Source organism: Eulemur rufifrons, chromosome 3 (genome assembly GCF_041146395.1).
Source record: "Eulemur rufifrons isolate Redbay chromosome 3, OSU_ERuf_1, whole genome shotgun sequence".
Classification (NCBI taxonomy): Eukaryota; Metazoa; Chordata; class Mammalia; order Primates; family Lemuridae; genus Eulemur; species Eulemur rufifrons.
The window spans coordinates 28,036,674-28,060,776 of NC_090985.1; the positions used below are offsets into that span (position 1 = coordinate 28,036,674).

General features: G+C 55.3%; 1 protein-coding gene across 5 annotated transcripts in view; it reads left to right on the forward strand.

Moving 5' to 3' along the window:
* TRAPPC9 (trafficking protein particle complex subunit 9) overlaps window positions 1-20,206 on the forward strand; it is a 604,744-nt gene extending 584,538 nt beyond the window's left edge. For all 5 annotated transcript variants that reach the window (XM_069465953.1, XM_069465949.1, XM_069465951.1 and 2 more), the window contains 2 exons: window positions 18,371-18,594; window positions 19,385-20,206. In XM_069465953.1, the coding sequence (XP_069322054.1) occupies window positions 18,371-18,594; window positions 19,385-19,552 (392 nt within the window). In that variant the 3' untranslated portion in view covers window positions 19,553-20,206. The remainder of the gene's footprint in view (window positions 1-18,370; window positions 18,595-19,384) is intronic.
* Window positions 20,207-24,103: the final 3,897 nt, after the last annotated feature.

The window sequence follows — 24,103 nt, forward strand, 5'->3', positions numbered from 1 at the left end:
GGGACTCTCGGTTCTTGCGCTGGAGTTGCGCTTGTTGTCTCTGTGTCCAGCGGGGTGACGATCCACCTGCCAATGTCACTTGCTGCTGCTGTAGGGATGAAAGGGGCTCATGGAGAGTGTGAGCTGTGCAGGTAGAGTCCCAGCTTGGGCAGGTGAGCCAAACTCCATGTGCCTCGTCCATAAAATGGGAACAATAAACTTCTTTCCATCCTTACAGGGCTCTTGTGAGGACTAAGTGGGATAAACCCTCTGATGCATTTGGAGAGGCCCCAGGTGCACAGTGAGGGCTCAGGGGAGAGGGAGCTCCTGTTTGGGGGCCGCCGCCGCTGCTGCCAGGGGCTTTCAGGAGCTGGACGACAGGCTGTGAACACAAGAAGGGATCATCTCCATTTGCTCCACATGTCTACTCATTCACAGACATCCACTGGGCACAGACAAATGTACTTTGGCCCCTGCTCTCTGGGCTCCCAGTGCGTGGGGAGAGTGGCCAGGGTGCTCCAGGCTGGGAGTTAGCTACAGCTGCAGCCCCAGAGGCCCCGGGCTCTGGAATGGGACTGAGCTGAGCAGTCATGGTTGCGGTGGAGGAGGAAGGGCTCCAAGATGAGGACACACCGCCTGTCAGAACTCTGGTGACCCTGCACGTGGAGAACATCCTGACACACCCATACCCTTTATCTCAGGCGCTCTTCCAGTGACCCTGCCAGGGGGTGTCACCATCATGTCTTACAGAGGGAAAGACAGGCCGAGAGGGACAGCGGCGGCCCACAGCCATCCCACTGGTCAGTGACCTGGCAGCCTTCCGAGCCTGTCCCCTGTGTGCCAACGCTAGTCCCAGCCCACATGGGGCATCCTTCCTCTTGAGCACTTCCCCTAAACCTGCACCTGCCTCAGGTACATCATCTGTGCAATCACAGGACCCAGACCCCTTTCTCTGAGGACAGCTGGTGGCTGTCTTGATGTTCAGAAGAAGCAGGGAAGGAAGGCTTGTGGTGACGACATTTAGCAGATTCCTGCAGAAAGCTCGTTTTGGGAAGCCCGACTGCCCCGGCAGGATGTTAGGCACTGCCTGGGCTGGTGCTGCCTTGCATTGGCACTGCGTCAGTTGGCAGGAGCAGGGGCTGGTCTGACGTGCAGCCACCCAGACTGCTGAGACAGTTCCTCCCAAGGGCACATTGCCAGATGTTGCAGAGGACGGGGACCTGGTGGACAGGTGCAGTCTTGAACGGCCCCACAGGACTCACCCCAGGCAGGCCCTTGGGAAGATCCCAGGGCTCTTTGTTCCTGCCCTCTCAATGCTGGAAGGCTCATTTAGAAAAGCCACACATTCCTTGGAGAGAGGGCAGAGGCCCGTGCCCAAGAGCACAGGGCCACAAGCCAGCTTTGGGGCCTCCAGCAAGTCTTCTCTTCTCTGATTCAGGGCTGCCCAACAGCTGCTCAGCCTGTGCCCAACACAGCCCCACGGGCCTTTTCATGCTGCAGGAGTGCAATGTAGGGGTGCTGCCTGATCCCAAGCTCCTCCTTTTTAGAAGGAGAAGACCAAAGCCAATCAACAGACAGAGGCAGCAGCCCAAGGGCACCTTTTATCTGTGCTGAGGTGGGTAGAGCAGAGCAAAACTAGGAGGAAGAGCAGAAAGGAGCCTGGCCGGGCCCTGGGGTGATGTGGTTTGCCTCTGGGATCTGGTAAAACCGTTCTCAGGGTACCTGCCAAACCCTAAGAGCAGGAATCTCGTATATATCTGGTACCCTGGTGTGAATTAACGCCTCTGCCTCTGCCATGCTCAGGCCCTGGTCAGAGAAGCCCAGACAGGAAAGGTCACCCCTGGTGCCTCAATCAGTAGTGCGACCACTGATGGGGCCTCAGGACCCTGGCGAAGTCCGTGCCACACTGGGCCAGCCTTCTGCATCTGTCCCCCACCATGCCCACTGGGGTAGAATGGGGTAGGGCACTCCTCACCCGGTCCTGGGTTTGTGCAAGCCTCAGTCTCCCCAGTACTGGGAGCTCCCAGGGGCCAAGCTGTGTCATGCTCACTTCTGTGTTGCCAGCTCAAGCCTAGGACAAAGGGAACGTGAGGGCCCCCACCTCCTTGACCATTTCCTCAGGAACCTTCTGGGCTGTCTGTGGCCCTCCTTCCAGAAGCCCCTTCACTCTAAACTCTCTGGCGGGCTCCAAGGGGCAGCCCTTTCTCTTGGCCAGGAGCTGCCCTGACCCGGTCCCCGGCTGAGCACAGTGGCAGCGGGCTCACCACCCCTCTGTCCACCCGGCTGCCCCACTCTAGGGGTTCAGGCAGACAGGTCACTTGGAAGATTCTTTTGTGCCCCATGTCCTTCCTGATTGATCTGTTTGTGCTCTGGGGCTTTATGGTTCTCTGTGAAGCTTTGGCTGTCATCACTTGGAGTCTGTTTAACCCTGTAAATGTTGACCCAGGGCCAGGTAGGTGTCAGGCCCTGGGCTGTGGGCATGAGCCCAGAAAGGCGGAGGCTCCTGCACACTGTGTGAGCAAACGCCCTCTTCTCTCAGTAGAAGGAAGGGCTGGGTATGAGCCCGGGGGTGCGAACATGAAATAGTAGCCTGCTTGGAAATTGTCCAGCCCGTTCCTCTCATTTAACAGATGGGGAAGCTGAGGCTCAGCAAGGTTAAGTGATTTACCTAAGGTCACACAGTAAGCATCAAAGGGTAAAGGTCATTTATTCATTCATTCATTAATACAGTGGATGAACTCTGAGCCCCTGTCCCCAAGAAGCTCAGGGGAGACAGTCCATCACCAGAAGATTCCAGTGTGAGGAGGTACATGCTGCGACAGGGGCTTGTGTGGGGCTGGAGGTGGTTCAGGAAGTCTTGCTGGAGCAGGTGCTACTGGAGCTGAGTTTTGAAAAGGTCTGCAGGAGTCAGCAGGAGGGAGGTGTGAGGGGCACTGCTTGTGGCCGCGAGGGAGTGACGTGTGGGACACTGGGCGAATGGCCACAGAGGAGGAGACGCAGGTAGCCTTGAAGACTCTGAGCAGTGGAGGACATCAGTCCTGCACCCGTAATCATTTTGTGGAAACCCTTTTTCATCCCCCTGGCTGTCTCTCCCACTGGACAGACCCAGGAGTCCAGAGACCTGGCTTCTAGGCTGCGGCCAGCCAGTCACAGGTCCATGAATCCTGGCGGAGGCCCCGCGTACACAGGCCTTGCTTGGGCACTGGGGAATGGGACGGAAAGTGCCAGTCTGGTGGTGGAGGCAGACCCCCCAGTGCCCCAGGGTGAAAGCCCTCTGGGTGGCACACACATCAACAGAGGTGCAGAATGCTGAGGGCGGCAACCAAGACCTGGGGAGGGAAGGCTTCCTGAGAGATGACGCTGCGCTGCTCAGACAGACAGGCTCCCAGGCAGAGGCAACTAGCAACCTGTGCAAGGCCCAGCACGCAAAACCAACTGCACACCCCCCAACCGCTCTGATCCCTGCACAGCCCCCATACCCTCTCTGACCTCCGTATACCCCCCGATGTCTGCTCTGACCCCTGCACACCCTTCGTACCCACTCTGACCCCTGTGTGCCCCTCCAATGTCTGCTCTAACCCCTGCACACACCCCCATACCCTCTCTGACCCCTGCACGGCCCCCTACACCCACTCTGACACCTGTACTCACCCCTACACCCACTCTGACACCTGTACTCACCCTTACACCCACTGTGATCCCTGCACGCCCCACCACATCTGCTCTGACTCCTGCACACCCCCCTACAACCTCTCTGACCTCTGCATGCACCCCACACTCACTCAGACCCCTGCACCGCCCCAACACCTGCTCTGACCCTCCCGTGCTCCTTCCCCTCTAGGCCTTAGCTTCTTCCTCTAGGAAAGGAAGGGTCCCGTGATGCCTCCAACCCCCCTGGAGCCAGCAACACCCACGAGTATGATCTGACCAGCGATGAGAAGGTCCAAGACTGGAATGGAATTGCATGACGGGGAGAAGGGCTCAACACAGAGCTACCAGAGCAGTGAGGGGCCTGCCTGGGTGGCAAAAGTCTTTGCTTTATTTAGACAGGCTTGAGAGAAGATGAAAAATGAAAGATTGAAAAGGTAGAGACATCGCTCAGGGACAGAGGAGTCATTTTAAATTCTCTGCTGTTCTCAGAAATCTGTCTTGCATAATGCTACCAACCAGCAGGCATATTTTCCACTTTTTTCCTCCCATCTTTTTCTTCTGGTGCGTCTTCAGTTGTCTGAAGTGCATGTCCAAAAAGAGAAGGTTGAAGGGGAAGGACTTAATAGAGTCATTGTCTCCGCAAGCCAAGGTGTTCCCGGTGCGAAAAGCACTTAGCTTCTGTGGGGAGGGAAGAGGGCCGAGTTCCAGCATGGCCACAGCACGTCCGCCCACCCTGGGTGCCAGTGTTCTCTTCTGAAAGGGGAGGGCTCGGTTGGATGGGCTCTGGGGCCTGTAAACATCACAGCTAAATTCTGTAACAGTTCCCAAACTGCAGGCACCTGACACACCAAGCTTATTTCGTTTATGTCTCATGGTGTTCTCGGTGGAGGTGCCTTTCTGGAGCTCATCTGGGGACCCAGGCACTTTCCCCATCTTGTGGCTCTGACCACCCTGTGACTCTGTCCATTATATGGTCCTTCCCACCCAGGGGCCTGCCCGTCTCATGGCTCCTCCTGCCTCCATTCCTCAGTTTTGCTACTTCTGCTCTCAGCCTAGAGAGGGGGGATTGTGAGAGGGATGCATGTACGGCCCAGGTCTGTCATCCCCCCATGTCCCACTGGCCAGGGACTCTACCACGTGTTCACAGCCAGGGAGGCTGGGGCTGCAGTCTGGCTACGCCCAGGAAGGAAGGAAATGGCTTCCCCAGACAGTGTCTGCAGCCAGAACCTTCTCAAGGTCAAGTGTTCTGTGAGAGAAGATCAGGGAAGGCCCCTTGTGGAGGAGGCGCGGGAGCAGACCTTGAGAGGCAGAGCAAGGGTGCTGCCTTGGAGAGCGCAGGAGCCAGCACAGAGGCTGGCAGGTGCCGCCCTGAGCACAGAGCCCTGGGGTGAGGGTCTGCACGGGCTTTGGCGCCTGGGAGACCAGGTCCAGTGCAGCTCAGACCCTAACTTAGTCTCTGTAAACCGAGGTGGCCTGATCCATTGAGAGGACAGAGCAATGTTTGTGCGCTGGCCTGGGCGTGTACAGGTGGGCTATTGTCTGGGGACTTCTTTTATTCCTGTTCTATAGATCTGTAAATCTGAGCTCAGAGGGGTAAAGTCTTGGCCAAAGGTCACACAGCAGGGGAGGGGTGGTGCCCAGACCCTGTCTCCAGACTGCCCACCCCTCCAGCGGCATCTGGCTTCCTCCTTCCTTCCACCTGCCCTTCTTTCTGCTTTCCCTAAGGAGGCTCCAGTCAGTACAGCAAATCCCAGAGCCTCTTGAGGGCTCCTGGGCCTGGGGGAGGATTAGTTCCCTTCAGCAGGGTGTCCTGCCCCCACCGAGCAGACCTGGTGACCCAGTCCCCAGGGCCCAGGCCACAGGCAGGCACAGCCCTCTGTGCTAGACCTGCCCAAATCATCCACCGTCCTCCCAGTTGCAATAAGTGTGCTGAGGCCAGAGCCACTGTGAATGCGTGGCCTGGCTAACTCATCACTCCTCCCTCAGCCTTCCTGGGCGTGGGTGACCAGGGCACCGGCGATCCAGACCCCTCTATTGATGGGCATTTCCTCTCTGGCCGGGCTTGCAGCTCAGCCTCTCCCAGCACGTCTCCTTTCTCCCACAACCCCTGCCCTTTCCCAAACAAGAAGGCAGAAGCTCTGGCTTCCAAAGGGGCTTACCCAGGCCCTGACTCCACACCTACGCCCCAGCCACCGTACCCACTGGCCCAGGTCTGAGCCATAAAGCCTTCAAAGCCACGTGGCCCACGAATCCTGGCCTGGTGGCTATGGAGGATGTCCATGGGCTGGGAGACCCTGGACTCAGTGTGTGGTGTTGGCAATGGGTGTTCCATCCTGCTCAAGGCAGTGGCACAGCCACGGTCCACAGCCAGCCCTGGGCATGCAGGACATACCCTGGAGGCCACCTGGCTGGGGACCCTTGCTCCTCTCTGGAGCCCACTCCTGCATGTCCCCTGGCCCTCCCCTCACAGGGACCCTGGGACCCTGGGCCGAGGGGTTGAGCTCGTAAAGCCAGAGAGCCTCTGATGAGAGAACTCCAAGCTGCACGGGTCTCTTCTCCAACTCCAATTTGCCCTAATTTTAATTTAATTCCCTTTAATCTTTAATGAAAAGTTGTAAAAGTAAATTATTTACCCGAGAGAGCCAAGCGGCTCCTTAGGAGCTGCTCTTGACTGGAGGGTAATTACACATGTGGGTGTGGAACGTTCTCCCTCCCTGGATGCTGGGAAGAGGTATTCTGGTTTGTGAACTAATTAGCTGCCTCAATAACTGTTAGACACTCATGCCATTTGCTGGACTGAGAGTGACGCTCCAGCTTCCCAGAGTGCGTGCCCTGACCGTGGCTGAGGGGGACAAAGAGCCTGTGCTCTGTCCCCATTCAGGTCAGGGCAGGTGTGACCATGGGGGTCTGGGGAGCCAAGCCTGCTGTGGTCCGGCCCTCGGAAGGCCATGTCTGGGTCTAGGGGAGACGCTGTCACACATGTCTGTGTCTGAGTCTCCTGGGCTCCAGCACAGCTGACAGAGGCCCCTGCCCAGCAGTGAAGGGGGCTGCAGAGGTGGGGAACAGGAGGGGTGAGGGGCAGCTGGTGTAGGGGGACTGTGCGGTTTGAACCCCCCTCCCCAGGCTGTGCACCACGTCTTTACATGAGACCCTCACTCGTGGAACTGTCACCCACACTCCTGGGCATTATCCACACTTCCGACCTCTTTTCCAAACTCTCTTTCAATATACAACAAAGTGGCAAATAAAATGTCAAACACCTGGGCCATGAGAAACCGTAGTTGGCATAGTTGCTCAAGGCTTGGAAGAGCAGCTGTGTGGGAGAAGCTGTGTGCGTGCACACTCGTGCACTTACCTACGAGCACATGTGTGTGGTGGTGATCGTGGGGGCTAAGACACAGCTACTGAGGGCCAACATGGTACTCTAGGTTGGCACATATTTGGTTCTGAGCTTCCCAACAGCTAAAGTGAAAAGGTCAGTTACTTGGCTATCATCAGTAAAGAGGGAAAACACGCCAGCTTGGGTGATTGTGTACCTAGCAACTAGCTACGTTGGCATTAGAGAAAGTTCACCAGTTTGTGGAAATTAAAGGGTTTCATACTGGATCTGCCCTGGGCCTTCCCTCACAGGACAGCTGGCCAGGTGTTGCTGAAGAGCAGGAAGCAACACTGACAGCCCGGGAACCCTCAGCTTAACTCTCTCTCTCAAGTCTCGGCTATTTTTCCCCCATAGGAACTTATTTTGCTTCATCTAGCAAGCGAAAAAGCTCCTTGATCAATTCTGAAGCCAAGCCTTGCCTGAATCAATTTGGCTCTAAAATTTAGGACCACCCAAGATGTATGTCAACTAGAAAAATGTGTGTGTCTTCTGAAATTTAAAATTTAAATATGCTTTAGCTGAAGCAGACTTGGTAGAGCCTTGAAAACGTGACTCATTTTCTTCCTAGGTCTTCAACTCATTTATTCCCACTGCATGGTTCTTAAGTCTTTATATCTCATTTTTTATCCCAGATGAGACTTTTGCCTCTAAACTTTGTTTGGTCCCTTGTTTCTCATCATCACCCAAGGCAGGAGAGTGAAGCTGTGGGTTGAGGCAGGGGAAGACATCCTTGCCAGGATGTTGAGTTCTGGAGGAAAAATCAACCTTCAGCTACTGGCCTTGGGAGGCATGTCCCACGGGAGACATATGCAATCTGTTGGATAAGCCAGCTGGGCAAGAAATCCACAGGTCGTTCCTCTTTGCCACTGAAAAGTGATTTGAACGTGACCCCGGGGCCTGTCCATCTTTTAGGACATTTTAGATGTTTCCTTCAACCACCTAAGGGAGCCGGCAGTGCAGGCTCTGCCCAGGGGAAGCTCCGCCCACCGTCTTCCACTTCCCCTCCTGGCCCCTCTGTGCCCACTCTGAGCATGTGCACTGGGCCTGCAGCCCTGGACACACACACGCCAGAAACACTTGCTCAGCACCACCCTAAGTGGAGGAAGCCAGGCTCTCCAAGACCCCCGTGTGGCCAGGCTGGTCTCTTGAAAAGTCCACTGTGGTTTAGAACCTCTGCTGTAGACTAACCCCAAGCGCCTGCACGTGGGGGCTGTTCTCCTCCGACAGATACAGTGTTTGGCAAACATCTCCTGGGTGCCACACCCGCCCATCCCACAGACCAGACTAGAAGAAAGCTGAAGGTCCTCGAGTCTGTTCTCCACCTGGCCCTTCTTGGCTCCCTAACCCCTGTGTCCGTCTCTCCATCCTGTCTCTTGCCCGTGGCCGTGCTCTTGGTCTGTGGTTTGCTCAGAGTTTGAGTCCTGACTGTCTCTGGTGGTCCCTGACTCTGCAAACTGTGCTCTGCCATGCTTGAGGGGAGAGATTTCCAGCATGAGTCCCAGCCCTCTGTCAGGCCCCAGTCTCCAAAGTGAGGCAAACTCCTACAGAATGGAATTTAAGGGCTTGGGGTTCCAGAGGGTTCTCCTGGCTTATGGATGGAACAAGCAAAGCAGACTGCACAATAGGACCATCCCAGACACCTGACCCAGCAGTAGGGGTGCGGGGGAGCTTGTCTGCCCGGGGTACAGTGGGCACTGGGCAGCATGGCCAGGCATAGTTAAATTAAGAAAATGCAAATGAAAACCACAGTGAGATGCCACTTCACCCTCACAAGGGTGGCTAGAACCAAAAAGACAGACAATAATAAGTGTTTTAGAAGGTGTGGAGAAATCACAGCCTTCACGCAGGCTTGGTGGGAATGGGAAATGGTGCGGCCACCGTGAAAAACAGTCTGGCAGTTCCTGCCACAGTTCACGGAGTTGCTGTTTGAGCCAGCAGTTCTGCTCTCGGGGGTACACCCAAGAGAAATGAAAACCTGTGTCCACACAAAGTCTCACCCGTGCATGTTCACAGCGGCATCACTCCCAATAGCCAAGGGAGGCACGATGAACACAGTGTGCCGCATCCGTGCACTGGAATATCATTCCGTCACGGAAAGACGTGAGCGCTGACACAGGCTGCGGCACGGGTGAACCTTGAAATGTCGTGCTAAGTGGAAGGAGCCAGTCACAGAAGACCACACACTGGGTGGTTCTATTCGTGTGCGAGTCAGAGTGGGGAACGGGTAGAGCTGGAGAGCAGGTGAGCGGCTGCCTGGCTGGAGTGGGAGGACCTGGGAGGGGGGTGTGAAGGCCGAAGGGCACAGGGTTTCTTTCTGAGGTGATGAAAATGTTCTGAAACTGACCGTGGTTGCACCTATCCGTGGATATGCGAAAAACCATTGAACTGTACACATTACCTGGGTGAGTTGTGTGGTCTGTGAATCATATCTCAATAAAGCTGCTGGAAAAAAATGACCAACACAGACCAGCTCTGCAGGTCAGGGTTCCAGGGAAGCTCAGCACTTGCTGCTCTGCACCTCGGTGTCTTCACCTGTGAAGGGGGACAAGGAGAGTGTCCGCCTAATGGCGTTGTTCCAGGGACAGTTTGTCACCAAGCATAGTAGTCACAGTGAGGAGTGCTATGCACTGGAGCAGGCTGGAGGGAGGGGAGGCCCCTTCCCCATGTTCCCCACTCTTCTCCTGGGGCTCCCTGGGGACACAGAAACCTCTGACTGGAACCCCCAGGGCTGCAGAGTGAAATGCTCATGGCAGCTGCCCAGGGCTGTGTCTCTCTCGGCATCTGGTCTGACCCAGCTCCCTCCTGGCGCCCCTCACTAAATGCAGCAGAATGCGGTAGAAGCAGCATTTGGCAGAACCAGCGCAGGAAGCCTAAAGTAGCCCCAAGTCTGCCCTCAGTAGCCCAAGTCCTAAGCAGGTCAGGGCGGCGAGAGATGGGGAACAGGCTGGAGAGCAGGGCCTGGCCCCAGGAGCAGGACTGCAGCCTCCATGGCTCTTCCAAGAATGCGGATGATGGCCCTGAGTCAGGCATCTGTCCTCCAGGAGCACCCCAAGCTTACTGAACCCCACTGAGTGCACTGTGTGGGACAACCCCTTGTCTCCCTCCCCTCTCCCAAGACTCTCCAGGACCAGGCCCCCAGCCTGCTGCCACATGGCCACGTCACTCAGTGACCTTACGCAAACATGACAAAGCTGCACCTGTGCTCTCTGCCCTCCTAGGAGGTGGGCTGCCCAGCAGGTGGGGCCACCTGAGACACACTGTACCTCCCAGGGGCCTTGGGTCTCTCCCTGCCCGTGGTGCACACCTGCCCCTATTCTCTCAGGCCCCACAGTGGCTGCCCTTGGCCCAGTGCAGGCTGGCTGGTGCTTCCCTTCTCCTGGTGCCCTGGCAGAGGGGCCCCCAGAGTGGGCCCAGCAAGCCCTTCCTCATCCCGCCTCTATTTATACGCTGCGTTCCTGCCAGAGCCCGTCGAAGTGCCGCAGCATAAGCGTGGCAGTGATTTCAGGAGGAGTTCTGGGCCAGACACAATTAAGTCCGTGACTCTGGCTGGTATTAAATGTGAAGCAGAAGCGGGGCGGGGGTGGGAGGGAAAAGATGGGCCGTGGCTGATTTAATGCTTTGAGAAATGAGACTGATCCACTCCCAGGAGATTTCTTACAACACGAGATTCTCCTACATAAATAATCTCCAGGAAAGCTTGGTTCTGGGTGGGGAGCCCAGAGCGGGATGTGGCAGGTGGTTCTAGAGTCCTCTATTCAGAAGGCACTTCTGGGACACAGCTCTGATCCCCTCGTGTCATGGATGGCATGCAGGGGGATAGACTGAGGCAGGGCTCAGCCGGCAGGTAGTTTTGCTAGGGTTTAAACCTGGGCACCCAACCCCGTAGCCCACTCATTCATTCATCCATCCGTTCGTTCAGCAGATGTGAAATAAAACAAGTGTCTGCCTGTGCTTGCTAGTTCTGCATACTGGGGACACCAGGGGCAACAAGACAGGCAAGTGCCAGTTTTCCTGGAGCTTCCTGGGAAGGAGAAACACAGTTAATAATTAAACAAATGGATAAATGTGGTAGCTCCAGGTAAGATGCTGAGGGCCATGGGAATGATCGGTAGGGGCAGAGAGGAGGAGAGGGCCAAGGCGTGACCATCAGGAAGGAGCTGGCCAGCTGGCAAGGGCAGAGGGTGCAAAGGCCCTGGGGCAGGAATGATATGCTAGAGGGACAACCAGGGGCAGTATGGGAAGGAGAACACCCCAGTGCTGGAAGGGAACCAGCTCCAGGCCATGCAGGCTGCGGAGACTGCAGTGGGGTCAGGATTTGACCAGGACTCCCTTTTATTCTGAGTGTAAAGGGAAGCCATGGGCCAGGCAGGGGCCAGCAAGGAAGTGGCACTTCTGCTAGCGATTTCCCAATATCTCCATGGCTGTGCGTGGGAGGGGTCGGATTGGGGGGTGTGGGTGCAGGGAGGCCCGAAAGGGGGCAGCAGGCAAGGGCGGGTGGGTGGAGGCAGAGGGGACTCTACCTGAGCTGCCACCAGTGGTGGAACCACTCTGTGGGGGGAAACCGGGGGAGAGGGGCTCAAGAGAGAGCAGAAGGTCCCATTTGGCCAAGTGAAGTGTGAGACACCGTCAGATGCCTGGGCAGAGATGTCAGGACTGCCCAGAGGAACGTAAGTGGCAGCCCGGGGCCTCTCAGACGCTCGTAGAAAATCGACGAATGACGTGCTCCTGGCCTGGGCTGTGCTGGATCTCAGAAGCTGGGGGCGGGCGGCAACTGACATTCCTGGAGCCCCTCTCTGGCCCTCTCACAGAGGATCTGACACTTACCAGCAACCTCATGAGGGAGACGCTGCCGTCCCAGATGAGGAAACTGAGGCTGCAGGAGTGTGAGCACCTTGCTGGGGACTGCTCGGCTGCCGGCCCACACCTGCCTGCCCTTGAGCAGGGCCTCTGAGCACAGGGGGCCCCGGTGTCCCCAGCCCCACTGGTGAGGGGCTCTAATGAGTGACCACAAATTTAGAGGCTTAAAACAACACAAATTTCCCACCTTACGGTCTGGAGGCCGGAGTCTGAGAGGTCAGCAGGCTGCCTTCCCCCCAGGGGCCCGGGGAGGACCTGCTTCCTTGTGGAGGCGCCTCACTCCTCGGCCTTCCTCCGTCTTCAGCCAGCAGCGGAGCACCTTCCACCCTGTCTCCGCCACTGTTCTGGCTCTGGTTCTGGCTCTGGCTCTGTCTCCTGCCCCCTCTTTCCCTTATAAGGACCTTGTGATGACATTGGGGCCATGTGATGCTCTCCCGACCTCAGGATCCTTCCTTAATTTCATGACATCTGCCAAGTCCCTTTTGCCATGTGAGGGGATGCAGTCACAGGTTGGGGGGTGTTATTCTGTCTGCTATGCGTCCCCCTCTGGGGGGAAAGAGGAATCAGGAGGTTCAGGAAGCTTTTCAGGGCAAGTTTTGACCCGCAGGCATTCTGTCTCTCACTCACGACTCCCCGAGTTCCCGGGGGTCCAGGGCTCCCTCGTGAGGTTGCCCCTGCCTGGAGGTCAGAGATGGGTCCAGGCTGGGATCAGCAGTCACTTTCCCTCCCTGGCCCACCTCTTCCCCTCACCGGGGCATTCCAGGTCCAGGCAGAGAGGCCTACCTGTGCGCTCAGAGCTGCGGGTCTGCGTTCATCATGGTCAGAGTGGGCAGAAGCCACCTGCCTGGCACGTGGCTCTGGAGAGGCTAAAAGGACGTGTCCCTGTGGCATCTGTCCTCTCACTGAATCCTGCTCAGGGCTCCGTCTACACTCAGTCACCCTGTGCATGAGGAAGGGCCCAGAGACGCTGTGTAGGTGCAGAGTGTCCCCGTTCCAGGTTCTGGTCTTGTCTGGCTGCTCCTGCAGATCCCCCACCCACTGGGGAAGGTGATGAGGTTGAGAGTCCCCTCCCAAAGCCCCACTTGACATGGTTCCAGTCTCATCCTGTCTAGCGATGAGGAAACTGAGGCTCAGAGGAGTGGGGAGTCATGGAGAAATGACTCAAACCCAAGACGGTCCAATCAGGAGCTACTGGCCGCTCCACTGTGCTGCCTCCAAAACGGGCATGAACCCGCCCCAGCCCAGCTGGGGAAGGGAAGGGAGGCTGGAGCATCTTATGGTTGGATGGACCAGGAGATGGAGGATGACAGGGAGCCCCGTGGGGCCAGGTCTGGTGCTCACCTAGCGATGGTTGGGAAGCAGGCCACCTGCTCTGTCCCCATGGGGCCCACCCTGGGAACTCAGACAGGCTGGGTGCTGGGGCAGCCAAAGGAGGAGCCAGCCTGCAGGGCCCAGGGCCAGGCTGAACTCCTGACAGAGCCCCTGCTTTTACATGTGGTTCTTAGTCCTCAATGGCAATTTAGAAACTACTCCAAAACAGCTTATCTTTAAGGCATTTATCCCATTGTTTATCCCCAGCTCCTTCCTAGCTGTGACCCGATGGTGTGTAGCCTGAGCTTCTCTCTGGTCCCTGCTGCTCCATGCAGCCTTGCTCAGCAGGGGGTCCTCGCCAGAGTGGGCTGTACAGAAATGAGGCCACTTCCTCCCTCCCCCCAGGATGGGACAGAAGTGAATGTCCAGCAGTGGCTGTGTTAGGGCATTGGCACTGATGGGGTTGCAGATCCTACCTGAGCACAGCCCTGCTGTGCGGTTTTGTGTTCTCAGTCCAGGGCAGCTGCAATCATCGTCATCATCATCACTATTATCGCTAGATTCATTTTCACCGTATTTCCTAAACAGCACCCCAGGGTCCCAGGAGAGGCAGGTAATGGCATACTTTTAAATTCAGGAAGCTTAATACTCTCCAAGAAAAGAAAAAACAGACCTGTGCTCCACCCCACCATGGGATCTGCGATGCCGCAGCTGCCGGAGCTGCCGTAACCAAGGAGGGAGGAAGAAAACAGCTGCTTCTTGAGCACAGAACTTCATGAATCTGGCAGGGGCTCAGTTCGGGGGTCAGCGCGAGGGTCAGGCATTGGGGTGGCACGACCTACCCGTCCCAGTGTGCCTGGCATTGAGGACTTCCTGGGATGCAGGACTTTCAGTGCTAAAACCAGGACAGCCCCAGGCAAACTGGGAGGGTTAGTCACCCTGAGACTGTGGACGCAGCAGAGAGCAGGGCAGGTACAGCCAGCCCTTCTAGAGCATGGCCTTCCTTCTGCGGTTACAGCTACGCATGGCAGCCCATGGCACGAGCGCTCTCCCTGGACCAGGGCAGGGACTGCCTAGTAGGGTCTTCTCTGCTCCCTACCCCCGACCCTAACCTAGGAGGTCGAGATCATTATCCCAGTTTTGAAGATTAGATAAAGGAGGCTCATCTTGGCAGAGGGCCTCTCCCTGGATGAGCAGTGGTCAGAGGCACAGCTGAGACCCCAGCCTGGCCTCCTGTGAGACCAGGGTTTCTTTCTGTCCATAACCCCAGCTGCCCTGGCCTGACCTCAGGGCCACAAGTCCCTGTCCTCCTCCTAGGGAGAAAATGGCAAGGAAAGATTCCATGAAGAGCGTTCACAGGGAGAGCTGGCTCTGTACCTTCCTCAGCCTTGCCCTCCCTGGGGGCCATGCCGAGCCGGGGCTAGGGAAGGGTTAAACATCCAGGCTGGGGGGCACCTCTGCACATGAGCCCACAGACCAGTCCTTAGCTGCCCCAGCAGCCCACACAGCTCTCTGCAAAATAAAAAAAAAAAAAAAAGGAGAACAGAGAGGTAATGAGCCAGCCACCCTTCACTGATTTTGCACATAATCGTATCTTTCCTTTAATGGAACCAGCAACCGAGGCCAAGTCGACACCTGCTCTCTTCATCTTCCCCCATTTTATTCAAGAGGTTCAGACCAGGCCTGCTTCGGTTTACTGTTCAGGAAACATTGGCTGAGCTCTGGCCTGGGCGGGGCAGAGGAATGATGGGTGCCTCTCTGTGTCAGGCCGCACACCTGTCACGGACAGGAAACCAAGGCTTCCGATGGAAGCCGCTGCCCTGCCAGCACTGGGCCTCAAAACGGAAGTCCCTTGGATGCTTGCTCTGCATTAAGAAGGGAATGAGATGATGCTGTGACTGAGTTTTTCTAGGGGGATATTTCTAGAACCAGAACATATATCTCTCATATGCACTACGGCCCATAGGGCTGTGTAGCACAGCAGTTATGTCATCTCATCACAACTGTTAACATTGGCATCAGCTCCGTCTTACAGATAAAGACACTGAGGCTCAGGAGGTGCAGTGACATGCCCAGAGAGAAGTGATCAAGCTCAGGTCCCTCTGATCCCAGCTCCTGGGCGCAGCGGAACAGAGCAGCTAGGAGAAAGAAGAGCCACCTTCGTGCTGCCTGCTGTGTGCCAGGCACCATGGGAGCTGCTCAGGTCCACTGCAGATAGACCGGCAGCAGGGACCCAGGGCCACCAGGCTCATCCTAGCCTGGTAAATCTCGGCTCGGGTGGCCCTGCACATCCAAAAATGTGAGATATAGCAAAATCTTGGACTTAAGGGCAATCACAGCCTTAAAAACAGAATTGGAATAGAGAAAGGGGTCTTTTCCTCCAGAAAGGCCACCCTGATGCCACTCCCACACTTGCACTGAGTGCAGGCCTCTCCTCTGGACCCCACAGTGAGCACTTCTTGTTGCTCCGTCACGCAGTGTCTCAGCGTGGCCCAGCTCTTGGCTGGCCTCTCTTTCTCTCACTGGATTATGAGTTTGCAGCACTGGGACTTGTTCCTTCTCTGTGCTCCTCACCATGCTGGCTGCAGGTGCCAGCAGTGGCTGGGGGCCTGGCAGTAAGGGTGTGAACAACTAAATGCTGTTGAGGGGTTCCTGCAGCCGCTCCATGCCAGCTGGGGGGCTATGGGCATGGAGGGGGCTTCTCCACCTGGGGATGGGGAGGATGTGGCTGGGTGCAGGGCAGGGCCAGCCTTCCTGGGGGGCAGTGTGACATGTCAGCCACTCTTAGCGTCCCACTCATTCCACCCTGATGTGCTATTCTAGGAACATAAGCTCAGAATTCAGACAACGCTCAATATAAAAACGTGTACATCAGAGTTATTTATGTACTAAAAAAGTGGACACAAGCTAAATGTGAGTGGGCGAATAAATCATGGTTTATTCCTTTAATGGAATCTTCTGTAGCCTTTAAAAACCCTCTTGCAAAACTTACAACATGTGGGCCATGCCCGAGAAAGCAGGATGCAGAATTGTCCCTCAGCTACGACAGCCACGTCAATAATACAGAGGAGAAGACAAGAAGGAAAGAAGCTCCCTGATGCCAGGAACGGTTGTGGTGGTGGGGCTGGAATTACGTGGGATTCTTAAAAATTATTTTTACTTCCAGGACTTTTCCAAGTTTTTTTTTTATAATGTTTTGTAAAAGCTTATAATTTTAAAGAAACAAAATATAGGGGAGGCTTGATCAAGGAAAGCTTTCGTGGAGAAGCGGACTTGTCAGGCGGGTCTTGGCTGTGCAGATACACTCCAGCCCCAGCTCCTGGCCAGAGCCCGGCCACAGGTGCTCCGACTCGCTCTGCCTCTGTCTCTCTGTTTCCCTCCCCCTCCCCTTCTCCCCCTCTTCCCCCGCCCCCTCTCCCCGCTTCTCCCTCCCTCTCTCCCACTTTCCCTCCCCACCCACCAACTCCCTGGAGCCCCGGATATTCCTGCAGGAAGGTCAACTGAGGAGATGCAAATATTCCCAGAGGTCATCTTCCTGCTTTGGGGGGAGGGTTTGCTTGGGTGTTCCAAGGCCAGCTGCTTTCTCTTTCCTCCTAACCTGTGCCTTCCAGGACCCCCATGAGGTGGGGGGGGGGGGCTCGCCTGTACCCCTGTACAACCCTGGAAGCCACTTCTCAGATCCCCTGCCATGCCCCCTCCACCCTAGGAGGCTGGTGAGTCAGACTCAGAGTGTCCTTCTCTAAACGCACTCAGAAACCTCCTCCCTAATGGCACAGACCAGTATTCTAATCTCCCATTTATCATTGACCTCATCACAAACCATGCATTAAAATAAGGACATGGCAGACACTAATTGCATAAGAATTGTGTTACCTTAGATCTCTCTCACACATACTTTGGAGAACACTGAGGTTCCAGGCATCCTTCTTACCGTACTGCCTTGGTAAGGTTCCTTATGGTCTACCAGGCCCTGCAGCCTCCCTGCCAACCAGGTCTTCTGAGAGGAGGAGGAAACTGAGGCAGAGAGGCTCTAAGCCAGGACTCACTGGAAAATAGGAGAGTGACCCTAAACAGCAGATACTGTTCTCTCTCAGTTCTGGAGCCTGGAAGTCTGGCGTGAAGGTGCAGCAGGGCTCTGGAAGGCTGTAGAGAGGCTCCCTCCTGCCTTGTCCAGCTCCTGGTGGCTCCAGGCATCCTTGGCCTGTGGCCATATCACTTCAGTCTCTGCCTCCATCTTCCCGTGACCTCTCGCCACGTGTCTGTGTTTTCTCCTCTTACTTGTCTCATAAGGACACTTGCCATTTGCTATAGGGCCCACCCTAATCCAGTATGCTCTTATATCAAGATCTTTAACTTAATTATATCTGCAAAGACCGTTTTCCCCAATAAGCTCACATTTATGCATATCTCTCAGGGGTCACCGTCTGACCCACTACGCAGACCATCAGCTCGTTTCCCTGGGAGGGAGCGCACCCCCTCCCAGCCCCACCGCCCAGACTCAGGCCCCTTGCCTGTTGCTGCGCCGGTTAGGGGGTGACCTCCCTGTCTGCAAGCCCCGGGCGTCTGTGAGTGAGGGAAGAACAGAGGGATGGGATAAACGCTCCCTGCACTTAGCAAGGATTTGTGGATTTCAGGCCCATGCAGCTCCCCATGAGCACCTGCTCTGTGCCAGGCTCTGTGCTGGCACCCTGGAGAGAGCGGATGAGGAAGCGTGCAGCCCCTTCCTGGGGGTTGCTGGAGGGAGCAAATAATAAGGCACCACCACCAGGGGTGTGAGACAGGGGAAAGGACCCTGGGCCTGCCTGTGCTCCAAAGCTCGCCTGGCCTGGGTGCTTGGGAGCCCGTGGGGGCCCCTTCCATGTCACCCCTGACTCACTGGAGCCTGTGGCTGGAGCTGGGCCCCTTCTAGGTGGCTGTGGCAGGAGCATCCAGGAAGCCCTCCCAGACCCCACATGGACCCGGGGGTCACAGACACCCAGTCCTGTGGGATGTAGACCCCCTGAGTTATAGCTATGCCCCTCCATGCCTATCTCTGCCAGGCTGCCCTTCAGGAGACCAGGGACTGGTCACACATCTGCGTCCTCAGCGCCCAGGCTGGCGCGGAGTGGGCGGTAGCCCTGAAGAGGGAAGGAAGAAATGAATCAGTGAGCTAGCGGGGGAGGCCGGCCCCTGACTGTCTCGTGTGCCTTCCAGATGTGCTAGTGGATGGACAGCTGTGTGACCATGAGGAAGCAGCGGCCTGCCAGGTGGGCGACCCGGTGAGCCTGGAGGTGCGGCTGACCAACCGGAGCCCGTGCAGCGTGGGGCCCTTTGCCCTCACCATAGTCCCCTTCCAGGACCACCAGAACGGCGTGCACAACTACGACCTGCACGACACCATCTCCTTCGTGGGCTCCAGCACCTTCTACCTGGATGCGGTAGGTGGCGGTGTACGGGGTGGCCTTGGAGCCTCCAGCCATGCACAGCCTGGGCCCTTACAGTCGTCGGCCGCTTCCCCAGGCAGCAGGCTTCAGAGTCTGCACGCGTCAGCAGGCGCAGGGGCTCTGTTGCCGTGTGTGCCAACACTGCTCCGCCCACCTCGCTGTGAGAGCTTTGACGCCTTCACCTTGCTGTACCCCTGAGTCCTGGCTGATGAGACCGAGGTGATAATCCCCCCCCTGAGGATTGCTGAAGGCGGTAAAACTCACAGATGGTGGGGGCTGTGCCCAGGACAGAGCTGCTCAGTGGGTCAGACCCTGCTGCGTGGTGCCACGGTATCACCACCACCCGCCCCACGCCAGCCACTCCTGCTCAGAGGGTGCTGCACGCCCAGCCCCGGGGACTGACCACGCACACAGAGTGCAGGCTCTGGTGCTCGCCCCCATGCCCCAGCCCGCCTCTCAGCGCCTCACTGTTGCCCCAGCACAGGCCCACGCTCCACTCACTGTCACCTCTCCCCACACTCCCGACCTCACTGCAGCCCCAAACAGTTCAGGGAGGCAAAAGTGGGCAGCTGCTTTCAGAGTCAAAATCTGAGTCTCAGAGAGGCTCAGCAACTTGCCCGAGGCAGCACAGCAAAGAAGCCCCAGAGTGGGCAGCACTGGAGCCAGGCCTGGGCCACCCTCAGTTCCCCACAGCCCCACGTCCAGGCCGGCCCACAGGGCTCCTGGCGGCTTCGCAGGCTCCGTGCTGCTGGTCGAGGCTAACGCTCTTCCTCCTCTTGCTCAGGTGCAGCCGTCAGGCCAGTCGGCCTGCCTCGGGGCCCTCCTCTTCCTCTACACTGGCGACTTCTTCCTCCACATCCAGTTCCATGAGGACAGCACGAGCAAGGAGCTGCCGCCTTCGTGGTTCTGCCTGCCCAGTGTGCATGTGCGCGCCCTGGAGGCGCAGGCCTGAGCCTGCCCTGGTCCCTGTTCTTGACCCAGCCTGGCCCCTCACCCTGTGATGGGCAAGGTCTTCCCTGCAGCTCCTGTCTACCCCTGGCCCACCTGCCCCGCCCAGCCCTCTCCTCCCCTTTCTTGTGCAGCATCTGTTCTGGGCTGAGCAGGACCTGCAGACACCGCAGCTGCACCCCTTCCCCCACTGTTCACCCGGGCCCCCCTACAAAGGCTGTAGCTGACTAAACCCCAGAGAACGGCACCCACCCAGCCCAGGTCTGGGGGCCCCTGCACCTGCTCCCATGACCTGGGGACTCCAGCCCTGCTCTGCTGCTCTCACCCCTTTGGCTGCAGGCAGAAAAGGTGAGCATGAGGGTGGGCTCAGCCCAGTGGGCCTGGGGGACCCTCCCTCCCTCCTTTGGCCCTTGGAATGCCCTGAGAGCTAGTTCTTTTTCTAGAGGCTCCTGTGGGCAACCCAGGCAGGAGAGATGGCACTGTGGGTGGTCGTGGTGGATGACACCAAGAGGGGCCGTCTGCCCACTGCAGGCAACCGTCCAGGCCTGTGCTAGGTGCTCTGAAGCCCAGGGATGTCTGCGCTCTCACCCCAGGCTGGGCTCTGGATGCTGTGGCCTGTGTGTCTATGTCTGTACCAAGTCCTTCAATAAAAGGCCTGACTCCCTCCGCCACCGCTTCCCTGCGTCCGCCTAACCAGTGTGCTCTGGGGGCCGCCCCCACCTGGTCAGCAGAGGCCAGATCTGGGAAGGGATGGGGTCTTAGCTAGAGTTCCCCCATAAGCAAGAAGGGAATTTGGGCCCAGGCAGCTTGTCTGGGAGGTGGAGGGGCCTCCACAGGGAATTAGCCAGTAAAGGGAGCATTGTTGAGCCGCTACCACAGGGGGCAGCTAGCCCTGAACTCCCCGGGGAAACTTGGGGAAAGAATGAAAACACACACCCCGGAAACATCCCACGGGGTGAGCGCTGGCGTCTGTATGTGCCAACTCCCGAGAGTCGTGGCTTGGGGGCTCCTTCTTGGCTGTGGTCACTCCTCGCACTGTAGCCTGATGCCTGCAAGGGTGGCTTAGGGCTCCTCGGTGCCCAGCGAGCATGAGCAGCCCTCGGGCCCCAGTAGACATCAGCACTGTAGGAGCCTCTGGGCAGTGAAAGCCCCCAGGAACACTGGGGGTCAGGTCTGGGCTTACCCAAGGCCACTTGGCCAAACAGGCAGAGCCAGAAAGGGGCTTCCCTGGCCCCCCATAGGGCAGTATGTCTTCTTGGCATCAGGAGCCTGTGGGGCTGGGGAACTTCCCAGGGGCCTGAAACTCCAGGCCCTTGCCTCTCTGGGGAGAGCAGGGTCACCCTGCAGCCTCTGGGCCCGGGGAGTGGGTTTCTTGGCTGCCCATCTGTGGCCTCCTGTTGTCACCTGGCAGATGGTGGGAGGTGCATTGCCATGGCACGTGGGCAGGGGTTAGTGCTGTGCAGGTGCCCAGCTGCCCCGCCCCCCCAGTCTCTCAAGCACATTCATCATCTGCCTGCGGCTCAGGGCTCCACAGGGCAAGCAACTGGGGAAGGTCTTCTGCAGTAGGGGCTGGGGACCCTCCCCTAGAGCCCTCCCCTCCAGAACAAGTCCGAGCAGGGGTGGCCTGGCCACTGGACTGTTGGTAAACAGAAACATTATCTGCTTACATCAACACGGACAGACCCCCAGATTATGCTGTTGAATGAAACAGCACATTTCAGAGTAATGGCTGCAGCCCAACCCACTCGTGTGAATGATGTCCCCCCTACTGTGCATTTTCTATGCATTGGAATGTGTCTATAGAAACATGTTTAAAACATGGAAAGGACACGTACCTCTCTTAGAATTGTGACCTTGACTGGGGTTGCAAGTGATACCTCATCTGGTGTCAGAATGAGGTCAAGGGGGACTTTGGTAATGTTTTACTTTCTTTTCAAATGTACAATAGATCGATAAAAATATAGATTCAGATATGGATATAGATACAGATATAGGTAAAGATACAGATATGGATATAGGTAAAGATGCAGATATAGATATGGATATAGATATAGATATGGATACAGATGTAGATACAGACATAAATACAAACCTAGAACAGCTAATATGGAAAACTCTGGCAGTATTTGATTCTGAGTGGCAAGCATATTGGTGATTATAATTCTCTTTTTAAATTTTCTACATTTTTTAGTTTCCAAAAACACAAAAAATACAACAGTTACCAGAGAAGATGCTGAATGCCACGAGAGAGGAGTCACAGGGGCAGGAGGGAAGATTGACTTCTCGGAGGAGAGAGTGTTAGAAATAACCCAGGAACCTGGGAAAATAACCCAGATAAGGTCTGGCTGTGATGCCCCCAGGCCCTTCCCATGCTTGGGGTGCCCTTTCTGTCCTGGTGGAGAAGATGACCTGGAGTCAGGACAAGGGTGGCCCTGGGTGTGCTGTGAGTACTCAGAGCTTTGTTGGGGGGATGTGGGGAGCCAGGGAACCATTCTGAGCAGGGGTGCTGTTTGCTGGCATTCCTGTGACTAAATCATTCTGGCTGTGGAGCTGTGTTAGTGTGCAGTGGCTGAGACAGCGGACCTGGGACAGGTGTCACAGTGACAGCGCAGCGTCCTCTTGGTTCTTCCAGGGGCCCATGCTGTCAGCTCCTCAGAAGTCTTGCAGCTGGTACTTCCCTAGGTCCCTGGTGTATCTAGAAACCTCTTTTCTCCTGAGAGCCAGAGGAGGCTGAGCCAGGAATAGACTGTGTCCATTTCACTTCACCAGCTGAGTGGGTTGGTTTTGCCCTTCTTATACTTGTTCCCTTTGGGCAGGACAAGCCTGCAGTGCCCCTGTAATCACCCAACCGTCACTCTCTGTCATCTGAAATTCACAAGGAAGAGCAAGGATTCAGAGGAAGATGTCTGAGAAGCTGAATTCCAGCTTAGCCACTTGTCAACTCTGTGGCCTCAGAAAAGTTACTTAAATTAAGCCTTGATTTTGTTCATCTAAAAAAATGCAGATAAAAATATTGTTTCCTGGGTCCTTTTAAATTAATAGTTTGATTTAGTCTCCTTAATTTCCCTAGCACATGATAGCAACTTCTCAATAAATACTGCCTTCCCATTGCCTTTCTTTTTAATTCCAACCATATGTCGTGTGCCTGAAATTCCAACATTCTCCTGGACCCTTAACATGGGACATTGCTGTGCCCCATGGGTCCCCTGCATAGGTTAATTCACTAGGTAACATGAAGTAGTATAAGGCAGAAATTTCTAACACAAAAGCTTAAATGGGAAAGAGTCTGTATAATGAAGGAGTGAGTTCTTTGTCATTAGAGATATTCAAGCAAAGGCTGAACTCATAGATGGTTTCAAAAAATTTAAGCAGCATAAGGGGCCTCTGAGCCTGCCAGCCCAGAAAACCGCTGTCATTATGATATCTTAAGAGCCAGCCATGGTTCCAGTAAGCAGGGAAGAGAGAGTAAGATATATGTAGCCACCTGGCTCCTGGGGTCCCCAAACTATGTCTTAAGGGATTAAGACAATAAATACAGATCAAAAAAAGGGTTTCAGCATGAAGGACTACAGACCCAGAGTAGGGGTCCAGACTAAGCCTCTTACTGAAAACAACTAAAAAGCCTCTTAGTGAAAACAACTAAAAAACATGTTTGTAAGTACATCTGTGAGCCGGCAAGAAAGTAGAAAATAGCCCAGTACCTACGTGTAGGCAAAATCCAGAGAGGTGAAGTGTGCACTTATGCCAAATTTCATTTTGAGGGTTTTTGCCAAAATGTAAGCATCAATTTTTGCAGCCTTACAAAACTGGATGAAAGAAGTAAAAGTACAGGACCCACCAAATGGAGAATCTAACAGGAGACTGCTCCCCATTAATTTGGGGGCCAAAGAATTACATCGTTAGCAAAGAGTGAACTAAAAATAATCCTCTTCCCACCCTACTAGGAGAGTGGAAATAAAACTGCCCTATCTTGACCCTTTGATTGCAACCTAAATTGGCCCTCTCATGAATTTGCAGTCTCAAATTGCACTCCCTAAATGCCTCTCCCAAACCTCAAGTTATTAATTTCAAAGTGATCCTAGACAGATAGCACCGCTCACACACAAATGTAGCAGACATCTTACAGAAGTAAGCACATCCTTCCTGAAGGAATCCACTTTTATCCCAAACCTACAAGGATTTCTACAAAGAACATGAATAATTCAGAGTTTATAAACAAAGAAAGTCATTAAATGCACAAAGAAACAATGCATCATGAGGGAGAGCCAGAATATAAAAAGTCAGATGCAGGCTTGAAAAAGAACCAGATATTGGGCTTATCAGACATAGACTATAGAACAAATATGCTTAATATGTTCTAAGAAATTAAAAAGAAGATTAAAATGGGTAAAGAGCTAGAACATCATAAAAGAATCAAACAGAACTTCTATAACTGAAAATGAATTGAAATAAAATATTTAATGAATAGGTTGAAGAGCAGATTAAACCCATTTCAAGTATTAGTGAATGAAAGATAGAACTGAAGATGTTATAAAAATGCATCTCAGAAAAAGCA